This window comes from Rhinolophus sinicus, linkage group LG03 (assembly GCF_036562045.2).
Source record: "Rhinolophus sinicus isolate RSC01 linkage group LG03, ASM3656204v1, whole genome shotgun sequence".
Classification (NCBI taxonomy): Eukaryota; Metazoa; Chordata; class Mammalia; order Chiroptera; family Rhinolophidae; genus Rhinolophus; species Rhinolophus sinicus.
In genome coordinates, this window is record NC_133753.1 from 36,736,687 (window position 1) to 36,756,189 (window position 19,503).

Here is a 19,503-nt window from a genome sequence, read left to right on the forward strand (position 1 = left end):
CTAAATTTATACGCAATATCCCCTCAAACTATCATAGCTCTCTTTCAAGGAGTTGGCAGCTTTTTCTAAGCTTTTCCTTAGGACTCATTAAAAAATAGAAACCAAGATACAATTTCATTGAATATTAGTCTGTAATGTAATTTTTTATAGTTTCTATTTCTGTTCTGTAAAAAGACATTTGACATGGATTCAGTTTTGAGGATATTGAGATTTCATCTTGAATGGTCACTTAAAGTCCAACTTAACAAGTGAAGTGCTTTGAAAACAGAATGAGACATAATTGTAAGGACAGGTAGAGAATAAAGAATATGACTAGAGTGTTTCTGAGGAAACCAAGAGAATGCTAATAAGAAAGCAAGAGTGACAAATTTAAAGAAAATATGTTACATGAGACTGAAGATAAAATGATACTCTCCATCCACAGAATGGCTTTTGAATTTTCACCTGAATTAATTAATTAATTTTAATAGAACATGAAAAAAGCAGTATTATACTTCAACGTTATCTTTGAAAATTTGGCTGCAGACATTAAATGACGAGAAAACACTGTACTCATCTTCTGAATGTTATCCTACCCCTCTTAATATTCTTGCAGACACTCTAAACAAAATGTTACTATGGCAGATTAATAAACTTACCTGAAAAGTAACTCTAAAACAGAGATAAATACTTTAAGTAGAACAATGCAGAATCTTTATTAGTCAATAGTGTAGTTCTGATTAAGAACAGGTTACTATTTAGACAATTTGTTTTCATTGGCTGTCTTTTCAAGAGATTTACAGTTGTTTCTAATGTGGTTGCTGGTATTCTGTAACAACACAACATACTAAGAGCTTGGTACTCAGGTTTGGAAGAGTGAATAGTTTTTTACTTTGCACATCATCTACAATCCGGAGCTGCCTGTAGGTCTGCACTGAAGAGGAGCCTGAGCCCATATCCAGAAGGCTCAGTGGAGAAAGAGGGCGATGATTGATTAGCCAGGTCTGCCACAGGAGCAGGATGTAACAGGTATGGCAGGATGACCCATGACTAGTCTAAAATAAGCCTAAAATGAATCACTACTGTTTTATACTCTGAATCACATTTGAGTAAGATCAAAAGGTAACAAAATTGGAGACATTAGTCTTTAAAATGTTTTTTCAAACTATGTCAGACTAAACATGTCAAACAAAGCATTTTAATAATTAAATCGTTCAATGATTTTTTTCATTCATAGGTTATATGCATACACATTAAAAATAAAAGACCATAATTTAATTTAAGTGATGCTACTATTGTATAAATTCTATTTAAACATGAGACAATTACAGTAATAATGATCCATATGTTACTGGAGCAGGAGCTTTAGAATTCCAGATGTAATATTCAGAAGAAATTAGTTTCCGGTCTGGGGAAAAAAAAGAAATAAATGATAAGACTAAATTCAATAAGAGAACAAAGTCATGATATTTTAAAACTGTGGAACACAATTATCTCAAGGAAGGTAGTATTTTGAAATATTTATTTTAGTTTGACTTTACCAAAGATTATAACTTTTACCACTTTAAAAATATGGGTTATATATTTAAATAATCCATCTTTAAGCTTTTTTATGCCAAGATCCCTCATTTTTGCTAAATCTGCCAATTTTTTTCTCACATTTTCCCTAAATTCTGTTTCTTGTGGGGCATTACTTTAACTACAACTACAACATAAAAATTTTTTTTATCGCTTTCCCTTTTGTAACCTCTTCACCATGGTACTGATTCTGATCTTGCTATTTTCTACCCATTCTAATTTTCAAAGATAGAGACAAATATTTGACTTTCTAATAATGTTTTAAAGAGATTGCTTCAGCAGTTTCTTACAGTTCTGATCAAATTTAAGCTTTTTTACAAATAGCTTTGTAGCTTTGGACAAACAACTACCTCTTTGAAATAAAGTTTTCTGATATGTAAAATTGAGGTAAATGCTCATTTGGAAATGGACACATGTAAATTCTTATTATTATATACATCAGTAAGTATCCAATTCTGCCTTTTCTACCTTTCTTCTTCATAATGAAAAGGGTATAGGCAGGATATATTTCCTCGTAATCTTTTTTTTTTTTTTGAGAGGGAACGTAGCATATTGGTTAAGTAGCCAGGCTCCAGAGCCAGACTACTTGGGTTTGATTCCCACTTCTGCCATTTATTAGTTAGGTGACTCTAATCTCTCTGTTCCATCAGCATCCTCATCTGTTAAATGGAGATAACACTTAATAGGGTGGTGTGAAGATTAATGGGTTAACATGCATAAAATATTTAGAGCTGTGCTTGGCACACAGTAAGCAATAAATGTTAAATTATTATTAATATTTTGCATTCATTAGGTACAACCTAATATAGTGGTTTGTTTGTATTTAAGACAAAACCACTGGTTTGCCCAAACTGACATAACTATATTATGCCTTCATAAAAAAGATGCCACCTCTATGCCAACCCTTGCTCATCCAGACAATTTTATAAACAGGAGAAGACAGAGGACAATGTAAAGTACACAAAGTGTTACACAGAACAAGATCAGGCCGGAATTTTTATAAATTGGGATTATTCGCTGATCTTTTTGTTACATTTTAACTTTACCTTAGGCAATAACTGTATAACACCATTTTAATTCCCTCAAGTTCGTTTGAATCTGTCCAACTTACGTGTACTTATTTTTGGTTTTCCTGATGCAAAAACTTGAACTGAATGCTGATCCGCGTAACACCCAGTAAGTGTATAATCTAAGATCCTAAAATGGAGCTAGAAAAAGAAGAGAAATGCACCAAATTGAGGTGATTCTTTGGTAAAAATAATGATCATACTTTTTCCCCTTGACATAATTTTAGGAATTTACTTCACACAGTTCACAAAATTAAAATCACAAATATTAAACCTGAATATTGTGTGTGCGTACACGCATATGTATACATATACACACACCATTTCCCCTTTACATTAGGGCAGCTTCTTTGAGGTTGCCATTATGAAGAGCTTAACATACAGCAGGCAATTCACTAATATGAACTCTAATCCATACTGCAAGGTTTCCCTATTTTACAAACAGAGATGGAAGCAATTAGCATCCCAACAAGTAAGTAGCAGAGCTGATATTTGGACTCAGTCCTGACTGACTACAAAGCTGTGCTCCGTCCCCTATGGTGTCTGGTGTTCTGTATATTCTCTTCTATCTCTAATCTATGTGACTGTGATATACTTTTCCTTGGTAGGAAAACAATGAGTATTCAATGAGACGGTCTCTGCCCTCCTTGAGCTTCAAGTCTGGTCTAAGTCACGTATTTTTTTTTTTTAGTAACACCATCTTTGACTTCAAACTATTTGTCTCTGTGCTTAATTAGTGACCAAGACTTTACCTTTATTACAACTCTTATAGCAGTCTCTATTTCATTCCCTTCCTTTCTCTTTTTGTGCCACTATACTAGCTCAGCATCATTCATTTATTACCTTTTATCTGGAATACTAATATAGCTAAATAATACTTTGTCTCAAGTTTTTTTCACTCACCTTCCTCACATCCATTCTAGATTGATCTTCATACAGCATTACTTTCTGAAAGACCACTCCCATACTTAAAAACAGAATAACATTTTCTAACAAAGGAATAGAAGTCAGATTCAAACCGTCTACAATCCAGACCTAAATCCCATATCCAGCCTTATGTATTCCTGCTGTTCCTGGCACTGGTTCCTAACTATGCCTTGTTAGCCTTCATTCCTTTGATTAAGTCATCTACCTATACAAATATCAGCCAGTTTTCCAGGCTTTGTATTCATGCTAATATGGGCCTCAGAGTTCGCCTTAAACTCCATCTCTACTGCAATACTTTCCTTGGCCACTTTGGTCAGAAGTGCTCATTCCTTCCTTGAAACACCAAAAGCAGTTAGAATTGATCAATTATTGACATGGATCATTGAAAATCCCTAGAAGGCAAGGACAACATCTTACATGTTTTGTATACAAATCTAAAATGTGGTAACTAGAGCTGAGTAGAACTAGATTAAGTTGAGGTGTTTAGGTTATACTTAACCGTTTCACCTTAAAAGTTTTAAAGTATTAAGTGAAATGGAAAGTGACTAATAAACAAAAAGAATCTCACAAAAATTTTAAAAAGAACTTAGCACGACATAAAAAACAGAATTTAAAAAAAATGGTCAGAAAACATTAAAAATCAATTAGATACATGCAATTTAGAAAGAAAGGACAGGTTTCTAATGTAGTGAGCCATACAAGTATATTTACCTTTAAATATGCTGTACCTCCGATGCAAATGTGGTCAAAAGGCTGCTTCGCATGGTTCTTAGCTCCAAAAGTTATTGTTGCAGAAAGACTAATTTCCATTGATTTTGGGAACTTCTGTCCTAAAAACACAAGTACACCAATCAAATATCCTAAATCAAGTAGATCGTACAGCAAATGTATGAGAATAATAAACAAAACCTAGCTCACCAATAATCCAGATCAATAAGCTTTTCTCTCGAAATACTTCGAGCTGGCCAAAACTAACTTTGTATTCCACCTGTGTGATTGGACCTCTTTAAAAAAAGAAAAGGACATAATAGGAAAAAGTAATGATGACAGATATAACAGTTTTAAGAAATCTAAGTCAAATCTTGCTATTGTTACTTAATGCAAGGACAGCATAAAAGCGTATCTATATTCAAGTTTGCATAAGAGAGTAGAACAAATAACAAATACTATATCTAAAAAAAAAAACACCAGAAATTTAATAAATATCTTTGGTGATGATACACATTTCATCATTAAGTCTAAAGACAACTATAAAATTATATAGACATATTAATACAATCACATGGATTGACATAACATTAAAACTGTGATTTTACCATACATTTAGATATCCTCTGGAAAGAACTATGCTGTAGAACATCAATTTACAAGAACTGATGAGGAAGTACAGTTGAATCTTGAATAACATGGGTCCCCATGCAGTTCAAACCCATGTTGTTCAAGGGTCAAACTTTTCAATCCACAGTGGGAACCTGCAGATGTGGAGGGCCATCTATAGTTAAGTTTTTGCGGAGTCAGAAGTTATACATGGATTTTTAACTGTGCAGAGTTCGATGGCCCAGCTCCCAAATTGTTCAGGGTCAATTGTAATCTTGTGATATAATTGTGTTAATTCACCAGGTAGTTGATAGTTGGGCTTGACTTGTATGTAGAATACAGAAATTGCTAGAAATAGAGCCAGGAGTGAAATAATACCTGAGGAAGTTACACTGGCTTAAGTTTATATTTACTAGCAAGTTTAACCAGAAATACGAAGACACATTTAAAGGTAAAGAGATTATTTTTATGATGACGTTTTGGTTCAGAATCAGCATTCATTTCAATAAAAATAACAATAAGGTAAAAAACAAAGCCACGTAATTTATTGTAGAGCAGGGGAAATGTACTAAAGAAGGCAGAAATTACAGCATCATGTTATTTTATTCCTACCTATTGTAAAACGGTATATGAGCTTCACAAAATTCAAAATTATTTTTCACACTTTCATGAAGTTTTAAATTAACTGCTATTTTCAGTTGTGCTTCTTCCTCTTTCATTTGATAAAAGCCCAAAATTGGTGGGACAGGAACCTGGACACAAACATAAACAAATTTTTTATATAATTCTCGGTAAATGGGTCTAAAATATCAATGGTGATTGAGAAAAAAAGCCTTGCAGTAATACAGTCATTACTATGACTAATGGGTTACTTCAGGTTATTTTAATAATAGATGGTAGAGCTACAGTACATTTGTTTTAAGGGCAGAGACTCTTTTTCTGTTTTCAGAGATGAAAAGGTACCTTACAAAGGTTTCCAACGAATTTTTTTCCCTACTCTTGCTCACCCAGGTTCCCTTCCTCCAGGTTCTCAATGATCTGCAATATAGGACGTGCACTAGACACACTGGTCACTGACACCCTGCCCGTAATTCCTGCTGCCCCCTTTGTACCTTGTGACACCCCCTCTCCCTAGCCTGGCAGTAGCTTACTACATTGGTTACCAAGAACTGACCGAAGGGGAGGCAATCTACACGCTGGGGTGAGCCAATCACGCTTTCTGGTACATCTGAAGTTAGAAATAGGAAGGACCTACTTTCAGAGATGAGACAGACGTGTAGACCTTGAGGACAGAGTGATTTTAATTTTAATTTTTCTGGTTCTAATTCCAGTACGGCCTGTATCTATTTTCTTATTCTTGAATGACAATGAGATTGTCTCTTGCATTCTCAAAATAAATTCCCTTTACTTAAGCTAGGTTGAGTAGCTTTTTCTGAACTATTGATTCACAATTAGGACAGGAGACAGACAAATGGTATAGTAGAAAAGATGTTGGATTTTGGAATCTGGAAAATTTGGGTTCAAATCTAGACTCTGTTACTTATCAGTTATAAGATCTTGTGTAAGTCATTTAACTTCTGACTCTCCTCATTTGTAAAATGGGGCTAATAGTACCTACCTTAAGGGTTTTAAAAGTACTAGAGAAAATATATGTAAAGTCCCTAGGACAATATCTGACACACAGCAGTTATTTAATAAGCAATAAATAGTTATAAATAATTTATATAATTGTAACTACAGTTGCTGGGAATTAGAGGTATTTTTATATGTTCATGGTTCAAACCATGACTAAATCATACCAGAATCTATCCTATACCATGAACTCCTTATTAGGGAACATTAAAAAAAAAAACCCCATTACTTTGAAAACGATTCAATGTTGTTATAGACACCAGAGACAAGAGGCATCCTATTCAAAGAACTAAATATTCATTTTCATTCATCAATTACTGTCTGGTAAATAACTCATGAAAAGTTCTCATTTGGACCCAATGTATAAATGATTTGCTTAAAACAGAATTCATAAACATTAAGATTAGCAAAGTCTCATATTTTTCCAAGGCTGTTTACCTGGGAAGTGTAGTAGCATAAGTTGAATGACTCTAAAGGTGGAGAGAACGGAAATTTGTAAGGTCCACTAAATGCAGAATCATCCATTGCATCAATGCTACTAGAAGTAAGAATGGCAGAGTCAAGAGAAGTCACACAAGGATGAACCAGAATATCCTGAAGTGGAGATCCATTGGTGGGGAGACTCAAGCTGATGGTAACATTTGGCATGATTCCTTCTAAATCACACTGCAATACAAACAGAAACAGATCTTACAGAGATCTTAGAAGTATACATCTTCTGGCTGAGGCTTTTCTGAATTTGAATCCTCTTCCACAACTTAACTCACTTTTCTCTCAAGGCATTGTTCTCTTTGCTTTCTGTACTCTGGTTAATAGTTCTATCATGCTCCCAGACAGTCACAAGAGAGACCAGGAGAGCCTTCTTAGAGCCTTCTGCTTACATTGAAAACCTTTAAAAAGCTATTTTAAACCCACTGACTTCTCTCCATTCCTGTCACAAACACATTGGTACAGGCCCTTACAATTTCTGTTACAGCCCTCTGAATGTATTTAGATTTGCTTTCTTCTAATCAACATCAAGGTATATTAAGGAAACATAGTTTTAATTACATTGAATCCACGCTCAAGATCTTTCAGTAGTTTCCTCTTGGTTCTGTATGACTTTGAAAACTTTTCATTGTTTGGCTCCCATCTACATCTTAATCATTTTCTACCCTGCAACTAAATGTTGTAGACATATTGGATTCTTGAATTTCCCGGAGTAAATCATGTCTTATGCTTCCATGCATTTGTGTGATTCCCTGCAGCTACAACCCTCTTTTTTCTATATGTTGTTTGGGGCCTCACGTTCTTTATTTTCACCTATACTGCCCACCTCTGCCATGTAGAGATTTGGAAGGTAGAAGGGAACGGGAAGCCAGTATCTTGGAAGGTCAAGGAAGCCAGATTTGACAGCTTCACAAACCTCCTTCTGAGCTCCCGCTTTAAAGTTCTGGTGTCCAGATGCAGCACTTTCACAGACACTTCCATGAATTTCTGCTTTGAGGTTGTAACAGAGACATGGTGGCTCCTCAGGTGTCTCTGTGAACCCTGGCTTCTCTGCCTCCTTCCAGTGTCCAGACTGAGTCATTAGTGACTGTTTCTGAAAGGCTGCAGCTAGACAATCAGACTTTTATCCTCTCAGCTCCTCTTATACTTGAGTAAGCCCTAATTCCTATATTAAACACCTTTACTCCCATAAATCTTATGGTGGCTTTTTTCATGACCCAACCAGATTGATACACCTTACTTATGTGTGTAGGTACTCAGGTTCTTCCTTTGTACCACAACTCTAACTTGACCTTTACCTTTATTAAATCCCCAATTAAAACTAGCCAATCAAGTCACGCAAGGCTTATTGATGTTTTGTGTGCCAGACCCACACAGTATTTTAAGAGTTAGTGGAACTCAGCAAGTATAATGCTTAAACTCCAAATGCAAGCAGCTAGTTCCATCACCATCTACACAGTCTGTATCATGCAAGAACTACCCACCCTTATAGGTATTTATCTCTGCCCGTTTGTTTCCCCCTTGAAAATTTAAGTTCTTCGAAAGCAAGACTTGTTTTATTTTCCTTCGTATTTCGAGTGCCTAGCATATTGCTAGGCCCAAGAGACACTCAAAAAATGTTTGGTGAATGGATATCTTTTTCTAATTATGGACCCTACATTTGTTTTCCATTCTAACATGAAATGTTTCATCTTTTTATGTTTTACCTACTGCTTGACATACGCGTGAATTCAGGAATGTATGTGCTATACAATGGAAGCACTTAAGAGAATAGGCAGGCATTATGAACAATGCCATGTATCAGCGCTCTATAAAGGTCTTTCAATGACAGTTATAATAGCAGTCGCATTTGAAAATAAAAATGCCAACCAATCTTACTACAAAATTTAAAAATACTTTAGTGTTTGACTTCTAAACCATCTGCTACTTCACCCTCTATATGTGAACTAGCAAGAACAAAAAAAAAGTTTTGTTTTTTGACAGATATTTATGGAGGTGATAAAATAAGCAAATATTAATAGCAAATACCATAAAATTTTAAAGTATTCAGTTTATACTTATTAAATTAGCTTCTAACATTCTCAAAAGAATTAGAAAATTGCAACCATTATGGAAACCACCAACAAATCATTTGCTTCTTAGATATTTAAAATACCAGATCACCAGTCATTTACTATATAGAATGAGGACATCCATTCTAGAAGAAATCTACGTACATATGCCCTTGAAGTCAATCTGGCATATGTAACTAGGAATTATAACTTTTAGCTAGGAATTATTAAAACAGAAGGGACCTAGGAACTTATCTGATTTTAGAAATGAGAAAAAATTTTAAAAATTATGTGACTTTTCCAAAGACAAACAGAATTAGTGGTGGAGTGGGGACTAGATCTTCAGTCCATCGGCTTTCGGTTTACCAGGTTTTCTACTAGGACTAAGAAAAAATAAAAAAATAATTATTTCCATTTATAATGGACTTCACAATACAACTCTTTAAATACTAAGCTCCTGAAGTACTTAAAAAAGAGTTTGGCTAATAGTTATACTATTTACACATAAGTTTAAAGAAACATTTAGCATGGGTTAAGGTACACCCCCATTCTTTTTATTTTTAGAATAAAGTGTTTTTAAAGAAAAAAGTTTTTAGAGAAGAAAGTTCTCCATCATGATAGTTTGTATCAGAGTAGGACTAGGAACCAATCCAAAATTCCCATACGGCATAAACTGGGGTCAGCCTATCAATGAGCTGAGATATTTAATACCATGATATTAATTAGTAGTACTTTATAGATAACATATTCCCTACTTATTGTCACAGAATGAAAAAAGAGAAATAGTGAATTTTCCTACTTTTATCTGCTAGAACTTAAGGAAAAAGAATTCAACTACTTTAAGACTTGTGAATAATAACATAATTCATGAATACCTCAATATTGGAGCTATTCACAATAGTTACTGCTAATAAAGGTAATAACTGGAGTGCATTTTTGATAATGATGGAAGTGAGTTTAAAACAGACACATAAATTCTTAGGTCACTTTAAAGTTAAAAAGAACAAGGAAGATCCAATTTGTCTGCCAGGACTATTCTAATTCTCTGTACTTGAAATCTACTTTTACCTGTAGGATTTGTACATAGCCATTCAACATTAAGTTTGATATATAAAAAGCTTTATTCATAAATGTGGAGACTAAAGGAAGATATCAGAAAAATAAAGATATGAGAGTATTAATATGTATTTATAGAACTTGTACTTGGAGGGTTTTTATTTTGCATCATTTTTCAACATGGCACTGATCACTGTTAACTGTATTGTTATTTCTATTGTCTTTTCCTATTTTCTGACCTTAAACCAGAGAACCCTATATTAACCTATTGACTTGTTTAAATAAAACAAGAGCCCTTCAAAATGGTTTTAGATATTAAGTCAGAGGTTTGTCAATTTAATCCCCTCTAGAGAAAATGGAATTTAACGAATTTAACAAATTTAACAAATCCTTTGACATTACTCTTTTTAAAAGGCTCAGCCTAATTCCAGCCCCCTTGAACATGGACCAGACTTAGTGACCTGCTCCTAATGAAGAGAACATAGTAGAAGTGATGCTATCTGACCTCTTAGTCTTGGTAATAAAAAGAATTGCTTCTACCTGTGCCTCATGCCTGTCTCTGTCTCTCTGTCTAATCACTTGATCCACGGGAAACCAGTCACCACGTTGTGAGGACATTCTTAAGCAGCTTGCTGAGAAGTCCACACAGAAAGGAACTAAGGCCTCCTACCATTAATCAGCCATGTGAATGAGCCACCTTGCAAGTAGATCTTCCAGTCCCACTCACACCTTCAGGTGACTACTGCTCCCATTGAAATCCTGACTGTGATCGCCTGGGAGACATCATACTAGAAGTTCCCGCTAAGTTGCTCCTGAAGTCTGACCCACAGAAACTGAGGATAATAAATGTTCATTGTTGGGATAATGGGCAATTCATTATGCAGCAGTATGTGACTAATATAATTAGTAATGAATGTAAAAAGGTAACATTACAAACTTTCACATGAATCTAACATCTAATGACTGTTATTTATGATAAAAATCAAGAACGTTATATAACAATATAAAATAAAGTTAGCAAACTTTACTTTTCTCCATAGATGTTAAAACAAATACGAGAAAAATCTCACCTTGCAAGTGACAGTTCCAACGACTTGCCACGTATCTGCTATATCCTGTTTATCATATTGCATGGATTTTACCTTTTCAGTAATAGAAATAGAAACTTGTGGTTTTCCTTTGTATGTTCCAGCTTTCCAGGCTGGCTGTTTTTGTGGATGAGTCACAGAAGCAAAATTAATACTATCCAATGAATTCTGTAAGTTGGCATCTAACAAAGTTCCAAATGGACAAGCCTGCAGAAACAAGTCAGGCAATTGGCTCAATTTTGTATTTAGCTCAGTGTCACTTTTTTGACCTGAGTAAAGAAAATCCTGTACCCCAAAAAGAAGTTCAAAGCCTTGTGAAATTGCACTAATGCTAATTAATGGTGGTCGAGGGGATAAAGTTTGTTCAACTAGTGGAACACAAGCATATATTATGCCATTCTTCAGAAAAGCAACAACTGGCCAGAGTTCTTCACCTCCTACTGGAAGTCCATAGATAGACGTCTTATTGATGCGTGAACAGCTGTCACGACTCTCTGTGAAGTCCTTATCTTCATCCAACAATCTAAGCTCAAAGAGTAGTGATTTAAGAAAAGGACCATCTTCAGGAATAGGCACATAACTTGCTCCATTGAAGACTTTGGCTCGTTTTTCAACAGTTGGATACCGTCTGCATTATGGAAACAAAAAAACATTATAAATGATTCGTCCAACTAAAATAAAAATGGATGAATCCCAAAATAAACAAACAAAAACTCAAAACATGGGGCAAACAGTAAAAATAACAAAAACACATCAAGAGATACATACACACACCCACAAAAAACGTCAACCAAAAAAATATTACAAGTTAAGTTCCGACTATAGTAACTAACTGTTGCATACTTGCTATACTATCTCAAATGACGAAGTATCATTACCTATTACTAAAAATAATTCAATTTAATTTTTTAAATAGGTAGAGCACATGGTTCTAATTCAAAATCCTAGTTTATTGGCCACTCAGATTTCCACTTGGAGGTCAAGGAGTATATACCGGGACACATTTTAGGCATCTACAAGAGCTTTTTTTCTTGATGCCACCTTAGTAAAGCAGGATCAAAAAAAGTGGTTCAATTGAACCCTCTCCAATTTTGAATTCATTAGTTGAAATACAATTGTAAAAAGAATGTTCTATTCTACGCAACCTATAGTGAATAACAAGCACCCTGAGTCTTTTTGCCAACCCCTACAAAAATATGTAAGAGCATTTCAGTAATAATGGTTTACCTCTAGGCCCTGGAAGATACTATGAGGTAATAAAAAGAATAAAATCTGAATAATCTTTAATGGTTTGCATTCTCTAAGCTGAATGGTAAGTTACTAACGCATCCCTTTTTTGTGGGGGGTTGGGGGGCAGGAACAGAATAGAAGGTGCTTTTGCTCATTTACAGAAATGTTAGATCACATTTTCTTAGTTCGAAAAATATGTTTTCCTTATTCCTTACCTCTCTACTTCAAAGTCCAGAACAAAGTCATCTATTAGCTATTAACTTCTGTGTAAATCACCTAATTTTCCCAAGTTTATCTTATTTGCAAAATAAAGGGTGGCTAAAGAACATACCAGTAATTCTCATCAAGGATCAAGAACACAGCTAGCCTAAATAATTTTTTCATTAATACTACTAATAAAATACTGATGTTTATTAATACTCTTAAAAAAGAAAAATAAGAATGTATTCAAAGTTGTCAGTGTATTAGTGAACCTCACTCATTTATTTATATTCTGATGCATTTTCTTCATTGAGAAAAGAATTAGCTAGCACTCCAGTAACGGACTAGTAGGTGAATGCCATTTCTTTCTCTGAGTCTCTGGATAAGACTAGTTGAGAACTTTGGACTAAACTCTAGTACAGTGTCTTATCCTGTAGTTACCAAGAGGGTAATTAAAGCTCTTCTTAAGTGGCAAGAATCTCATGATTGAATATAAAGTTAAGAAGTTAATCTGGGGCCTTTTACAATGCTTCAATATGTCCTCAATAAATATTTTTGTTGGATGACTCAACCTGTCATTCAGATTTATTCTAGACCTTTTCTAAATTAGGACTCAAACCTTAAATGGCCCTACAACTATGGGCTACAATACCAACCTCAGCCAGACTTAGCCTGATACTATTACTATCTATCCAGACAGTAAACCTTTAAAACAGAATCTAAACCAAGTCTTGTTGTGGAGGAAAAGTAGTTACATACAGAAAAGATCATTTGCCTTTTTAATTCTTTAATGATGACCATTATCTGTTGGCATATATGTGGATAATATGCCAGTGCATATCTGTTTAGCCCCATCACTAGCCACAAGAGGTCAGAAAACCGAAAATAATAAACCTTAACTGGTTCATTCAACAATACAGAATTAATAAGTGACAGATGAATTATCTGAACCCAAGTTGCTCCAGAGATGTAGAAATGCTTACACAGACATATCTGAATTTTTCTTCTGAAATATTCTGAGCACAGTAGGAAAAAATTCTGAAAACAAGCATGACTTCTTCAAGGAGCTTATTTTTGTAAGCCAGAAAAAAAAAATCTTACAAAGCTACAGCTATAAATACAGTATGGTATTGATATAGTAACAGACAAATAAAGTAATAGAACTAAGACAGAGCAATGTTTATATGGGAGACATAATGAATTATCAAGAACCTGACACATCAATGAAGAAAATATATACTGTTTGGAAGGCGATGTTAGAAAACAGGCGTACAGTACAGAGAAAAACAAAATGGGATTCCTATGTTTACACCACATCCAAAGATGGACTACAGATGGATTAAAGGCCTAAATATAACAAATAAAATGATAAAGTTAAGAGAAGATAATGTACGAAGATGTCTTTGGGAAATAGGAGCAGGGAAAGACTTCAACAAATCTCCCAAAGCATTAACTATTTTGCATGCAATAAAATTAGTGATTTCTGTTTAACCTCAGGCAACATAAAGTAAGTTGACAATGATAAATTATGAGAAAACACCTGTGATAGCTAAAAATGACTAATATAGGACTAACATCAAGAATACACAATGAACTTCTGCAAATTAATAGGAAAAAGCCAGTAACTCTCAAAGAAACAAAACGAACAAAGGATATGTACAGGCAATTCACAGAAGAGGAAACCCAAAGGGCTAACAATCATTGCGACATGGAGAACAGCAAGTAAAAATAAGATACTGTATTGGCAAAAACTGGAGATGTAGGAACCCTCGCTTACTGCTGGTGAAAATGTAGACTGGTGAAGGTATTCTGAGGAGCTAATTATTGGGCAATATTTAGTCAAAATCAGCATAGATATGTCCTATGGACCTTTTAAGAGTATCTACTGCAGTAGTTTTCTCTCTGATGGCAGAGTTGGAGGCAACCTGGGATATCACCACTGGGAAGCGGGGTAGGTAAAGTGTGGAGGATGTAAACCATGCAGTGCTACAGAGCAAACAGAAGTAATGGCCTAGAGCTGCACTGTCCAATATAGTAGCCACTAGCCATATGTGACTATTTCAACTTAAACAAAATTGGGTTCCTCAGTTACAATAGCCACGTTTCAAAAGCTCAATAGCTACACGTGGCTAGTGGCTACAATATAAGACAGCATAGACTTATAACACTTTCCATGTCCATCTTTGCAGAAAATTCTATTGAACGGTGCTGCTCTAGACGAACACAAAGTAATATGGAAATTTCTTAAAAATAGTGCTGACAAAGCTGACAAATGTTAGAAAAGGGAACGAAATCTCTAGCACAATTATGTAATTTGAAAAATGCATACACAGATATAAGGAAAGCAACAAAGATAGGCATACGAGTTACCTGCGATGCAGGGGAGAATGGCAGGTATAAGATAACCCAGGGAATATATAAGCAAAACTTGCAGTAACTTGGATAGACTAATGAGGTTGATGAACCTTACTGAAAAATATTATTAACCTCCTTACTTGAGGTACAACAATAACAAATGTAAGTCAGGTATCCTGGGAGAAAATGGTAAACTCCAACTCTGATGCCCTTAGTAACAAAAATTGTTTAGGTTGCAAAAAGGGAGTTTTTCGTATCCACATTGCCAACCACTTTTCACGTAAAATTACACTCATCTTTATTTGTCTCAATCTCAATTCAGAGCTATGCTACTTTACCATATAACTTTTCTTGGGGAAGAATGAATTTATTGGAAAGAACTGTCAATAGCCAATGAGAGCGAATGGTGAAACAGATTATTCCATTGCCACCCACATTTTATAACGGGCTATTGTATTTAGATAAAATGTGCCAAATTCTAAAAATGGAACCAGACCAGCTTACATAATTTAAGAAAAAGTGAATATGATTTAATTTTTGTACTTTTTCAGTTTTCTTCAACAATTAGGCACTTTAAAGTAAACCTATCTGAAATTGTCTAGTAACAAACATAAGATGAAAATAACAGTCTGATACCGCTCAGCAAGGATTTTCCAGAAGAATGAGTTAAAATGTCCTTGAATAATTTTTATTAATGAAAGAAAAATTTTAAACATGTGTAGTGCTCGACAAGTTTTCTTCCTTTCCTTTCATCCTCTCCTATCAATCCTAAGCAGTGGAGTTCATTTTAAGATACAGTAATACTAATACTGTAATAGAAAACATAAAATTTAATATGTGCCAGGCATAAACTCATTTAATTCTCAAAACTCTATGAGGTAGTATATTAAAATCTTCATTAAACAGATGAAACAGAGGTTAAGTAACTCGCCCAAGTTGGCGGACCAGGGATACTTTGCATCACAAAACTATGCTGCATAGTCCATCCCTGCGATTCATCATCCCTGAGGATTCAGACATTTTTACCTGGAGAATCTGACGATGCCACAAAGTGGGGTTCCCGGTTCGTGGCTTATGAGCCACACTGCCCGTTGGGCCATGATAAGCCGCTAAAGCATCAGCTTATCTTTAAGACCGCCAACGAAGAAGAACACAGACTAGGTTTCTCACATGTACTCAGAAGCTCCGGACTCACTCATCCTTAGCCACCTTCTGCTCCATCACAAACAGGTCGGGCTCAGCAGAGAGGCAAGCTCTTCAGAGGCAGTGACTAAAACGTCTGAGTCCCTCCTGGCCAACACATGTCACAAAAAGTTCTGTGAATTCGCACCTAGAATCTCGAGAAACTTATTTATCCCCGACAGCCCCGGCACTCTCTTCCTCGGAAGACCATTTCCGGGATGGTGGCCCGCAAGGATCAAGGTTCCTCAATCGCTTGAGTGACGAGCCTCTCAGAAGTTCACGGGCTGCTCGCTTCGCACGTCGGCCCCTCCCGACAGCCAACTCGGCGCGCGCAGCTCCACTTCCGGCGTACGAGGCGGTGACAATGGGAGCGGCGCGGGCGGCGCCGGGAGGCAGCTGACAGGCGTCTGCGGCTTCGCTTCATGGCCGCTCTCCCGCACCGCCAGGACTCTGTGGGGAGTCGGGGAGCCCGCGGCGGCCGGGAGCCGGAGCTGGCGAGCGGAGTGGGGACCTGTGCGTGGCGCCGCTGAGGCGCAGCATGTGAAGAGGATACGGCGTCCGGGGCTAGGCGAGCCTCTCAGCCGGCAGGGATGGCTACGACGGCCGAGCTCTTCGAGGTGGGTCCCGGTGGCTCCTCAGGGAGTGGCAGACCTGGGGTGCAGGCAGCTAGGTAGGCGAGCAGAGGAGCTGGTGTTCTCCCTCGGAAGAAAGGTGCGAAAGCGAAGGGGTGGGGTGGCGGCTCCGGTGTCAGGGCGGGCGGAGCGTGAAATGGGGGAGGGGAGGCTTGGGGACCGGGGTGGGGAGGCAAAGAAGGGAGCCCGGAGTCCGAAAGGAAGGGGGTTGGAGGGGGGGCGGTGTATCCGCAGGGCTGGAGAGAGCCTGGGAGGTTTGGGCGCAGGAAGATGTACCCGGGATGAGTGGTGGGAAGGGCTGACTCAGGTGCGGAAAGAGGAGCCAGGAGCCTCAGGTTGGCCCAGCCCCGACTTGTCGCTGGGATACTCGCGTAATTTTCTCAGGGGGCCTCCTGAGATTGGGGCGATTGGGGGCTTCTCGTTGTTGAGTAATCATTCCATTAGTAAATGGGAGAAGTGGCACTTATCTGCCTGTCAGTTTATGCTTACATTTGAAAAGGCCGGGGTATATTTTAGGACAATAAAGGCCTACTTTGCTCTTCGGATTGAAGGGAGACAAAACTAAAATTAACGTTTGTGTCCGGGTCTTAACGAGTTGAAGTGTATTGCAAAACCACCTAACTGCTAACCAGAGAATCCTTAACGCGTGAAACAGTGAGCATTCTAATGTGTTTCCTTGAGAGTTTTCAGTCTCTAAAACTTAACATTTAATTTAGTGAAATCCGATGTAAGAAGCTATGATGTTTGAGATAATAGAATAGGAAAATTCTAATTAGACCATTAAATAGTGAAACATATAAAGGATCTCCTTTTGTGGAAAAAATGAAAACATGGGGAAAAAGGAAGGAAAGACCCTTTCTGTGTGTGCTTCTGTTTCAAAATGAGCAACAAAGTTTAAGTAATAATTGAGAAGACTGCAGTTGACAATAGAGAATTTCTCCATAAGTTAAAATTGTATTTTTCTGTTTGAGTCAGCAGGTTATTTTTTTTCCCGTCTAAAATTTGAATGCCACAGTTTTTCTTATGACAGTGGGAACTTTTCATATTTGTTACTGTTACATATTTTGGGTTTCTGTCAGTTTTTGGATAGATAATGCTTTTGTTGAGAGGAATAGCATGCTATTATTATAATAAATTTTAATAAGTAATTTGTGAGTGAAAGATTTTAAGTACAAGAAAGAATTTGGAAATATTAATTGCGTTTCCTCAGATTTAAGTATTGGGAGCTACATTACATTAGCTTCTGTAATTCCAAAATTGTGCCATCTGTTTATTGATTAACACAGGAGCAGGGAGACTTCTTTTTACTAAAAGCTTTTACTGTGTGTTGCTGGGCAAAATACTAAAGTAGTTCTGTAGTTCCTTGTTTTATTTTTTATGTCTTATAAAGGTAGAAAACTATTTATGAACTTGAGATCTTCATGAAATACTTGAGCAGCTATTACTAGAAAACTTATTTTATCATACAGTTCATAAAGCATTAATCTTTGAGTTAATGAATTCTGCTTGACAGTCCCAGTTGTGTTTCAGGTCATATTATGTCTTTTTTTTTTTTTTTAAATGTTTGACCACACGAGCCCACATAACTTATTTGAAACTGTGTTTGATTTCTGCTTCCCTCCAGAAAGGGAGGGAGGAGGTAGAGAAATACGTATTTTGCTTTCTAGGGTCTCACCGTTTAGTAAATTAGTTAACCCAAATTAAGGTTAACTTCACTCAGTAATTCCAGTTATGTGATAGCTGGTAATACTCTCTGACCAGTGATGATAGAGACAGACCTGTTCTGTGGCCAGAGGGTTCATAGAAAAACCTTAAACATGCTTATGGATCTTAACTCATGTGACTTTCTCTTTCCTGACCACATGTAGTTTGTTGCTTCATCAAAATGAAAATCATATTACATTAATAGTTAAAGTTAAATGTTAATAGTTATGATTAAGAAATAATGTCTGTTCAGCCCTGCAAATGGACTCTACTCTTGAATAAGTTTTTATTCCTAAGTGAGAAGTTGATCTCTGCTTTAGAGGGAAGAGGGAAAACAAACAAACCAAACCTCAGTCATTGCTGTTATTTCCTGTTGCCACTTCTGTAGGATCTAGGTTTTGTATGGACAAGTCAGGGAGTTTCTTTTTCTCTTGCTTCCCTTTCTTAGTCACAGCTGGAAAACTGGGGGAAACAAGTCAGGATGTAGTCAAGGATGTTTTGTTTTTATGCATCCTGGTTTTAATGCACTATTAAATTGAAGTGTGCTTTCATTTTTGCACAGTGAAAGGGCAAATCAATACAAAATTATGTTTTGAATCCATGAAATTTCATGTGTTAACTCTATTTTTAAGTTATTATTGGTCCCATGAGACTTCCTTTTTTAACATAAATATCTTCATATAACAAAATCAAACTATAGGATGTTTCCTTGGTTGGCAAATGATTAGTAATAGATTACTCAGCTATTTTAATAGTGAATATCCTGGAAATTGAACAGAATACCCTCTTAGTTTCAATCTTTCTAAAAAGATCTATGTGCAGTCTTTCTAAATGATAACCTCAGGGTGGACATTCTAAACAGGAATTCCTATGTGGTTTGTAGTAATTACTCCTCTACATATAAAAAGTGGCTGGGATAGTAAATTCTTTTTCTATTGCAAATATTCATACATATTTTCCCTCTTACAGCACTACTGAGGATATTGTGCTCCCTCTCACTTGCTATTTTTCTCTC

At 36.3% G+C, this 19,503-nt stretch overlaps 2 protein-coding genes across 2 annotated transcripts in view; one reads left to right on the forward strand and one right to left on the reverse strand.

Moving 5' to 3' along the window:
* Positions 1–670: 670 nt before the first annotated feature.
* On the reverse strand, positions 671–16,380 carry AP5M1 (adaptor related protein complex 5 subunit mu 1). The gene is made up of 8 exons (XM_019725788.2): positions 15,997–16,380; positions 11,167–11,812; positions 6,939–7,166; positions 5,481–5,620; positions 4,470–4,555; positions 4,263–4,381; positions 2,669–2,765; positions 671–1,387 (listed from the first exon to the last, which is right to left on the reverse strand). The coding sequence occupies exons 1-8, from the start codon at positions 16,068–16,070 to the stop codon at positions 1,305–1,307; spliced, it is 1,473 nt and encodes a 490-aa protein (XP_019581347.2). The 5' UTR covers positions 16,071–16,380; the 3' UTR covers positions 671–1,304.
* A 117-nt stretch (positions 16,381–16,497) lies between these two features.
* Positions 16,498–19,503, forward strand: part of EXOC5 (exocyst complex component 5) — a 40,262-nt gene continuing 37,256 nt past the window's right edge. The window contains exon 1 of the mRNA XM_019725787.2: positions 16,498–16,769. Coding sequence (XP_019581346.2) covers positions 16,743–16,769 — 27 coding nt within the window. The 5' untranslated portion in view covers positions 16,498–16,742. The remainder of the gene's footprint in view (positions 16,770–19,503) is intronic.

Excerpts from the sequence above, each read along its gene's own strand:
- AP5M1 (XM_019725788.2), bottom strand. The coding sequence starts at position 16,070 with ATGGCCCAACGGGCAGTGTGGCTCATAAGCCACGAACCGGGAACCCCA. Across the intron at positions 4,556-5,480 it reads CATATACCGTTTTACAATAG|AGGTCCAATCACACAGGTGG; the intron begins GTAGGAATAAAA and ends CTTTTTTTAAAG. Across the intron at positions 2,766-4,262 it reads GAGGTACAGCATATTTAAAG|CTCCATTTTAGGATCTTAGA; the intron begins GTAAATATACTT and ends TTCTTTTTCTAG.